This window comes from Nesoenas mayeri, assembly GCF_963082525.1.
Source record: "Nesoenas mayeri genome assembly, chromosome: 6".
NCBI lineage: Eukaryota > Metazoa > Chordata > Aves > Columbiformes > Columbidae > Nesoenas > Nesoenas mayeri.
In genome coordinates this window covers 7,416,295-7,425,223 of record NC_137545.1, presented here as the reverse complement: position 1 = coordinate 7,425,223, position 8,929 = coordinate 7,416,295, and the positions used below count along the sequence as shown (strand labels likewise).

General features: G+C 39.0%; 1 protein-coding gene across 1 annotated transcript; it reads right to left on the bottom strand.

Annotated features, from left to right (window-relative positions):
* Nucleotides 1-3,863: 3,863 nt before the first annotated feature.
* FAM237A (family with sequence similarity 237 member A) lies at nucleotides 3,864-8,430 on the bottom strand (the record flags this gene model as incomplete). The annotated part of the gene is made up of 2 exons (XM_080346908.1): nucleotides 3,864-4,012; nucleotides 8,022-8,430. The coding sequence occupies 2 exons, from the start codon at nucleotides 8,428-8,430 to the stop codon at nucleotides 3,864-3,866; spliced, it is 558 nt and encodes a 185-aa protein (XP_080203034.1).
* Between the last annotated feature and the right edge of the window lie 499 nt (nucleotides 8,431-8,929).

The window sequence follows — 8,929 nt, the reverse complement described above, 5'->3', positions numbered from 1 at the left end:
GTAAATTTTTCCTTAGTTACTAGTACTTCATATTTGATGGAATATCTAAAACTTCCAGAGTGTTAAAAATACTTATCAAGCCTATACACATACGTGCAGGCATATATATGCATGTAAGTAAACATAAGCTGCACAGAAGTTTGTAAACACAGATTATTTGCTATAGGTAGCAGGTTAGTTGAAGTTGATTACAAAGCATCTATTAGGCATCAGCAGGGAAACAGGCTGGGATTTAAAAAGAAAGGAAGATATCACACACACAAAAAAAACATTGCATACTGCTTTGATCCATTCGTAAGGTCTAGGTTCATTTCTTATAATGATGGGTGAGTGAAGGCCTTCGAAAGAATTTAGATCACTCATAGAAGAAAAATAATAGATGCTCACTGCTCTCCTTTCATTACTTCTTGTTTGCTGCCTGTTTCCTACAGCAGTACAACTCAATGAGATACATTGGTATAATCTGTGATGATAGAGAGTGTCATCAAATGCATATTCGTTAAGTGACCGCAGCTCTGAAAGTTGAGATAAAGAGTTGAGATATAGCATGTTAATGCTTTGCATGTTATTTATTATCAGATGTTGTACTTCTTTGGATTGTTAACTGTTTGTTAAGTGACAGTGTAAACTAACGGCAAATTTACCAAGTGTGATTCTTCAGCAGCGCAAATCATTGCCTGTTTCTCTCTTCTTAACTGTTGATACGCCATGGTCAAGTTTTCCTTGGAATTGTGCTGTCTCTCTTGTTGGTGACAGTAACAAGGAGAACATTTTTTTCTGATAACGCACAGCAGTATTTTAAAGATCTGAGAAATTGAAATGATTCAGTACCACTTCAGAGAAAAAAAATCATAGATTCAGCCACTTACTATCATTGTTCTGCAGGAGGTACATAAAAAGTAGTGAATGAGTATGTGCATGTGGGCTCTAGACCAGTGATGGTTCAAGAAAATTTGCATACTTCTAAGGATTTTCATTGAATCACTAGAATTATACCAGCTTTCCAAGAGAGAAAATAGTCCTATTTTTAACAGGATTTTTTCTATGATTACTAATAAAATAAATTTAGTTTGGGTAAAAGCAAAATCTTTTTGGAAGCTTTTGGAGAGAAGGCAGGTAAACTACCTATTCTGAAGCTTTGTTTCCTGTATACTCAAACAAGATTTAGGCTGATGTGATTGAAAAGGCCAATGAAAAGTGCAGTACTTAAGAAACGCTGCTCATCAAAACACTTTATTTTCCAGGTAGATTTTCCCGGTCTTGTATTTTTCAGAATGCATTATGATCACCAAGATAAAGGGATTGTCTGACTCTTATTAAAATAACTAGAAAACTTGTTTTCTGTTGGTAGCACCTCATCTACCTTCTCGAAAGACCTTACACTGTGGTAGTGATAGTAAAGAATATTTCTGCTAGTTTTGGTCACAGAGGGCCTTAATTACAGATATTGCAAACACTCAACTACAGCAAAAAATAATTGTATGCAACTGGAAGATAACAAGCAGTTTGTCTCTAGCAAAGGAAGAGTGAAGAGGGTGAAAAGAAATTAATTGAGGGAAGAGGACCCTAGAAGACAAATAGTGATGAGGCCACTAGAATGTGGGTACACTAATATTATCACATAAACATATAGCGTGAGATAGAAGCTTAGTAGCTTTTGGAATATACCAGTGCCAAGACCTACAAACAACAAACCAAGGACCTTAACTGTTGATTATGGGAAGACATTCATCAGCTTCTCATGAGGTTTTAAATCTCCTTCAGAGTGAGTGCATCTGAAATAAAATTGATCGGAAACAGTGACATCCAACAAATTCCAGCTTGTACCATGCAACATAGAGCAGGTCTGGAACACAAATTCTCAAAAATAGATATTCCTGAAGCATCATGAACTCTTAATTAATGGCAGCATGTAAAAACTCAAGGAAGTGTTTTCCCTTGCTATTAAGCAGTTGTTTAGCTGCCAGGTCCCTATAAGATGAAAAAAGACAAAATCCGAAGGCCTTTATTTTGTTGTTACTCAGTTCAGCTAACAATGAAGCAACCTCTGACAGACATGTTCATCCCATTTTTCTTCAGACACACTCTGACTAAGAAACAGTAAGCCAGGAACAGTATCTGCAAAAACAGTTGTAGCTCACCCCAAGATCTTTTTCAGAGGAGAGTGGTGGGAGGCAATATCCTGCCTGTTACCACAGGGACACTTTGAATTATTCCTGTACAGCAGATCTACTTGCATCTCATACACCACTTGCTTTTTCTTAACACAGCTGTACTAGAAGGTCCCAATTTATAGTCAGTGAATCAAGAGCAAACATCAGCACCATCTGATTGTGTTTTCATCCCAAATTGTTGAGACTTGGATTAAAAGCAAGCAAGACCTAAGTTATAAAATAGACTTGAGCTCTGAGACCTTCAGAAAGAAGAAACTGGCTGACATAGGAGGTCCTTTGGGAACTCTATCACTTGCAGGTTTACATGTAATTAATTGAATTCCCTTTTTTATTTCAGCACAATTAATAACACAGGTTGTCTCCTTTACATCACCAATTTCTAAATGTTGTCCATAGTGTGACCTATGCTAGAGATTCATCTGTTTTCTCACTCTTTCTTCCACCTACTAATCCTTTCCTGCCCATTTCCTCAAAGGCCTAATGATGCTATAGCCTGTTAATTAAGAAGCCTGCTGAAGCAGAGAAGTATTGCAAATTTGTTTCAGCTCAACATTAGCTTGGCCCACAGTGGAATTTCACTATCTCTGGTGCTGTCTGAACATTTAAATGGCTTGTTGCATGCACGTATTCAGTGCCATCCAAGCTGACTGCCCTCTTATAATTTTTGTCTGATCAGGATTTTACCCATTAGGAACTATGTTTACGCTATATTTTGTTCAGGCCCAGTAACCATTTTAAGATTTGGTTTACACACTTTGCTATTTGAACCTACTTCTGCAAGCTAATGAATACTCAGCAAATTAGTTCTTATTTTGGGCATTTTAAAAAAAAAAAAGCAACCATTGAGCTACATGGTCAGGGAAAGAAACTTTGAATGAGCAACTAAATGTTGTTGCCCTAGAAAGCTGAACTTTGTAGTTGCATTCAGCCAGGCAATGGAAATATTTCATTTCATCAAAGCATCAAATGTTACCTGCCCGAAGTTATGCTGTATTAGTTTAATATCAAATTGCCTGTTAGAGTGATCAATAACAGACAGAGAAAAATGATTTGTCTACACTTGCAAACTAAAGAAGCAAATTCAAATTATGTATGAGAATCATTTTGATTAAACACTTTAAGTGAGAATGAACATTTTAAGTGACAGTTTTAAGAATTAATTTAGGGAAAATACTGTAAAAATATGTGAAAGCAAACAGAAGAGCTAGTAAAACCTGTTAGCGCTTTTACTCTTGCTGGAAAACTGGAAATTTTTTGGAAGGTATTTTAAATATAAAAATATGTACTACTTTAGTAGGATGATGTCTTTCAGCAGTGTAGAGCTATGCATTTGATAGAACATCACCATCTCAATTCTAATCCTGTCTCGGAGCCAGCGGAGCTTTTTGGCAACTTCCTGCCCTGCTCATCCATGTCTTACTGAAGGATCTGTTATTTTCTGGGTTGGCACCCAAAAGACAATAGTTTGAATAGGCCACATGCATTACAAAAAACCTGCTGTACACACAGATTAAAGTAGGCAACTGCTTATAAATCATGCAGTTTATTAAGGAGACTGAATTCATAGGTAATTAAAAAAACCCACAAGTCCAAGTTAATCAGAGATACAGTGCTTGTAGTTATAGGCCTTCTTCCACCATCAGTGAGTTAAAATGCAAAAAATTAAAGAGAAGTAGTTAAGATCTTGGGCTAGATGTGTTGTTTCCTCTTCTTCCCTAGCTCTCCAACAATTTTTCCAAGTAATGTAGATCTACTCTTATGCACGTGGATACTTGTTAAATCTTTGAGTGAGTCTTTCTTCTTCAGAACTGGTGACCTCTGAATATGAGAAAACATTCCTGAAAAGTGACATAAAATTGCATATAAGTAAAAAATTTCCAAACAGCAAAGAGTAGCTGAATACTCCATCTTTAGTTGCTATTAGCACCCATTATTAGCAGCATTGCCCCCTCAAAACTCTTGTTTTGGTAATTGCCATATCCCTCCATTTGCAAGTTGCCTTTCAGTGACAAGTTACTTTGATCTTTCCCCCAGCATGAACCTTTTCCTTCAATCTTCTTATAAAACTCCTCCACTTGCAATTAGCAGTGTCAAAGCACTCAAGTCTCCTCACAGTCTTACCAACTCACCAGCTTGTTGTCAACCTCCCTGCACAGTGGCTGAGATTTCTCACACTGTTTAGTAGCACATTTGTTATTTCCTTGAAGAAGTATAGGGCATTTTCTTTGCAATAATCTCCAAAAGTGAGCAGACTGGCTTCATTTCTTTTCAACACATTTGTCTTCCTAAAAAGTAACTGGTTAACACAACATCTGTTTATTTACCAGACCTCAAATGCATAATCCAGCAGCACTACCATACAGCCCAGCAGAGCTGGGACAGCAAGTACTGTCTGTCTTGAACCAGGTGCAAGGGCTCATCTGAGCTGAATTACCTTCAGGTGTGCCAGAGGTGTGCACAGCTGGGGTCACTCTGAGTGATGAGGTAGCTGGGGGACTGCTGGGTGAGGAGAAAAGAAGGCAGAGAAGCTTTTGTGTATGTATTCTTCAAATGTTCATACTGAGGGTGTGCTATGTGGCTTCCTGAGGAGGGTCTTCTTGTAGAGCTGCTCTTCAGGAAGATTTGCTGTGAGTACAAAAGCTATGTTTTCCTTGTGGTTCTTAAGTCTTATTTGGCTTCATTAAGAGTTGTTACATCCATAATGTATTTTGTTGTAATATGTTGGAAATGTTTTTATGAAACTGGCTTTTTCATAGTGTTTGCATTTTATTAGGGGAAAGGGATGAGTTGCTAAAGATACCTTGGCTACCTCTCCCTACTTGTCTCAATTTAAATCTGACTAATGCTACTCTGCTGGATATCCAGGGAAGTTGAGAAGTTGCTGAGTTAAGTAGGGTATTAGCAGGATGGAGGCAGTTTGTTAGATAAGTCATATACAGCTGTTCTGATTTTGTTGTGTTTTTCATGGATTGTATGGAGTTCGAAGAGTCTATTCAGACCTGTTAGTAATGGCCATGGGGAATGTGGCAGGACTAGATTGGTTCAGAAAACTGTGCTTGAAGCCATAAGTCTGGATGCGGGCTACTTCTAGTATTGTCTTGGTGTCAAACACACTTGTTTCCCAGGAGGGTGAGAAGTGCTTCTTGGGTGTGATGGAGTAGTTCTGTTCAGTACTACTAAGAAGCTTTACCAAAGACTTCATTAACTATTTTGGCTTGGAGGACTTATCTTTTTTTCTTAGAAAAGCTCAATTACTGATCCTCAATTTTCATAGTGATTTCATGGGATTTATCCTTTATTTCGGAAGTCTGACACTGGAATATGACACCTTAACATCAGCATTTCTGTCCCAAGTTCAGATCTCTGTCTGTCTTTTCTAATTCAATGATATGTTTAAGGAAGTACAGTGAATGCAGCTTACAGATTGCTCCTGATATATGATCTTGTTTGCAATTTAAAAAATGTGAATATTTAAGAGGAATAAAGTGAAAAACTTCAGTATGAAGTAATAAAGCCTTTATCGACAGTTACAAAAGTAACAGTATAAAGCAAAACATTGTGCCTTATTGTTTGACTTCTAAAACAACTCTACTGAAAGCTATTCATACTTGCCTATGTAGACATGGAGTGAAGTACAAAAGGTCATTCAAATGCCATTAGTTTTGCTCTTTGGGCTGAGAAAGGAGGCTTGTACATCTCTTTATGCATAAGAAGCAGTAATTCTATTCTCCACCATTTGCTAGGATGTGATTTCTATCTGCAATTATTAACAATAGATTTCTGTTTTCATTGGCCAAACAAGGTAGTGGGGTCAAGGGTTACAAAGATTAAACCAGCTGGCTTTGTTAAGAAACTGGGAGACCTGGATGAGAGATTAGATAGCTCCTCCAAAAAAAATTTAGGCAGTCATGCTGTAAGCTGCCTGCTAGTGACTGATATTAATCAATTGTACAGAGAAAACAGATTAACTGATTACAATTCACAAAACAAAGGGGTAAAAGAGAAGGGGACAAATCCTTGTTTGTCTTATAATGTGAACACTTAGTAGTGTCTTAATATCTCTGTAGCAGTAAACAAAAGTCAGTATTAACCACAAAACCCATAATGTTACTCTTAATCTTGTGTGAACAAAAGCTCTTTGTTTAGGAAAATCCCAGTGTGATATAGGTATGAAGAGCTAGATGTAAACAAAAGGCTAAGAGGGAATTTAGTCCCATTCAAAGCTGCAATCCTGAAAACAAAAATTCATCTGGTGTTTTAGCCTGATGAGCATCTCAGCTTTTCCTAGTACTACTGCCTCATGCGTCTAAAGCTGCATTCCAGTTGCACCCAAAAGTGCATCAGTCTGGTCAGGACTGAGCAACTTTTTACTTTTTTGATGTTTAAGGCCACTTGGGAACCAGAAGGGTGTTCTGTGCTGCCTGCCATCAGTGTATCTCAACAGAGCAAAGATCTTCTTGGAGCTATGTGACAGCCCACATGCTTTGCAGAGCAGGATAGGAGCCACTCCTTGCTTTCAAAATGCAGATAGTGGTTGTTTGGCTCAGAGTTTAGAAACCGGCCTTGTGTATGTGAGGAGTTCCTCAGTCTGAAAGGGTTGGTTCAAACACAACTCCTATCTCCTGGCTTAATGGCTAGGATACTCTCTGCAGGTAATGGGGGTGAGGACCTCTTGATCCTTCCTATCTCAAATCCTATTGTTCAATACATATTGGTATACCAAAACATTTTAAGGTTTGTGGGCAAGAGCTGGAGTGGTGGTATAGTGTCTCTGGGGTGGAAGAATCCTGAGTTCAAGTCCTTTTTTTAGAGATGCTCTAATGGATAACTGCCCAGAGATGTTCTTTATTATTCCATGGACATTTTCCTCCGAAACATCATACTAACTGAGACACTGGTCTAGGAAGTGGAGATAAGGGTCTAAAACCATTCAGCTGGAAAGGTGGTTCTGCCTTCTCCCTGTGGGCCCCATGTGCTACTCTATTGGTGATGGCAGCAACACTTCTACCCCTCTGTGAAGTTATAGCACCTGCCCCTTTCTGAAAGTGCACATTCTCAAGGGAAGGATGCTTCTGTTGGTAGCAGTATCAGAACTGAAGTCTTGGAAGAGACTGAGATTTAGGAAAAGATATGCTGTATATTCCTTCTGGGAATGAGGAATCTAAGTGTGAGACACTTTAAGCCTGGGGATTCTGCTCTGGGGCTTAGAACCTGGAGATCAGGATGAACCTGTGACACTAAGTGCTGCAATTTCTAAAGCTGTAGCTGTGCCTGAAATCCTGTGCACGTCTGAGTCCTAGGTTTCTGTTGGGTTTTGGGTAAACTTACCAGTATGGAAATAGGAAATATCTAGTGGTTGACTGCTAGATGGCAAGTAAACATATCCTTACTCTTCCGCTGAAAGGCTGCAGTTCTCCCCAGCAGCACCAGTGCAGCACATTCCCACGGTGATGCACCTCTTGGAATGAGGAATTCAGAAATAGCCTGTCCATGGCACAATTGTGGTAAAGATGCTGGTGTGGAAGAATAACTGTGTATGTTCAGTTGATGAGCTGCCTTTGTTGTTTGAATTCTCCCGTGTTTCACTTTCTGCTGCCCCTCCTCTCCCACCAATCTGAAACGTAAAAGCTGTCATTAGAGTTCAAGTTATTTGGAGATCAAATTTTTACTGAGATCACTCTGAACATAAATATATTTCCATATTGGATTGGTGGGGGGTGAGGGGCGGTTGCAGCACAGTCCTCTGGTTTTGTATTATTACCACGTAACACAATAAGCCTGAAGCTCTTTTCTTTCCTGCTAGACTCTAGTTATTGCCCATGAAACATGTATTAAAGGAGTGGTAACCTTGTTTTCTCCCTGTGAACTGAGAACGTAGAGTAGCGATCTTCTGTTCAGCTTCTGCTAGCTGTCTTCTCCCTAAGCCATGGGTTCTGGACAGCATGCAGTCCACGTAGATATCCCAGAAGATCTGAGCTAAGTCCCAGAACAGAGCCCCATGTTTCAAGTTCTCTGATGACTTCAGGAAGATCATGAAGTCCCAAAAGCCACTGACAGAGTCAGAAATGCGAGGCTTCCTCATCTCCAGTAAGACAGCTGAGGAGGATTCCCAACACTGGGGGTCTGCTCGCCCAAGAGCTAGTGGATCAATTTGGCTATGGCAGAGGAAAGGTGTCACACAGAATGCTCCCATGATTAGCAGAGAGCAGGTGAGTCTCATGTTGCAGTGGATTCTTCCTCTGCTCCGAAGGTCCATTGTGTCACTGAAATGTAACAAAACCAAAAGCTGAAAAACTTGATGTTGGATGCAGGAAGAAAGGCCTGGTTGGTATCTTAAATGATATAGAAGGCACTTCAGATATTGATAACTGTTTTCCTGCTTTTTAAAACTCTGTGTATGCTTTTTTGCATGTATGAATATAAATACTAGTGGAGTTGCATTACTCTGTACAGCAGAAGCGTGTGTTAAAATTTGTAACTGATCCTCAAGTCCATATGATGAACTCTCTTACCTGGAATTTCTTCATACTGAATGTTTTGGAAGTTCTTGATTTACAGATCTCTACCTTTTTTTCAGTAAAAATCCATTCCTTCTTACAGGGAATTTAAGTCTTTAGGCAGTCTTGCTTTCCTTAAAATTTTATGAGCCCTTTAAAATAGTCTGCAGACTTGCAGCGATCTGCAGAGTGCAACTGAAAAACTATTTGTTGAAAGTGTGTTCTAATTAATTAATAGTAGGTTGCAAAATCAGCCAC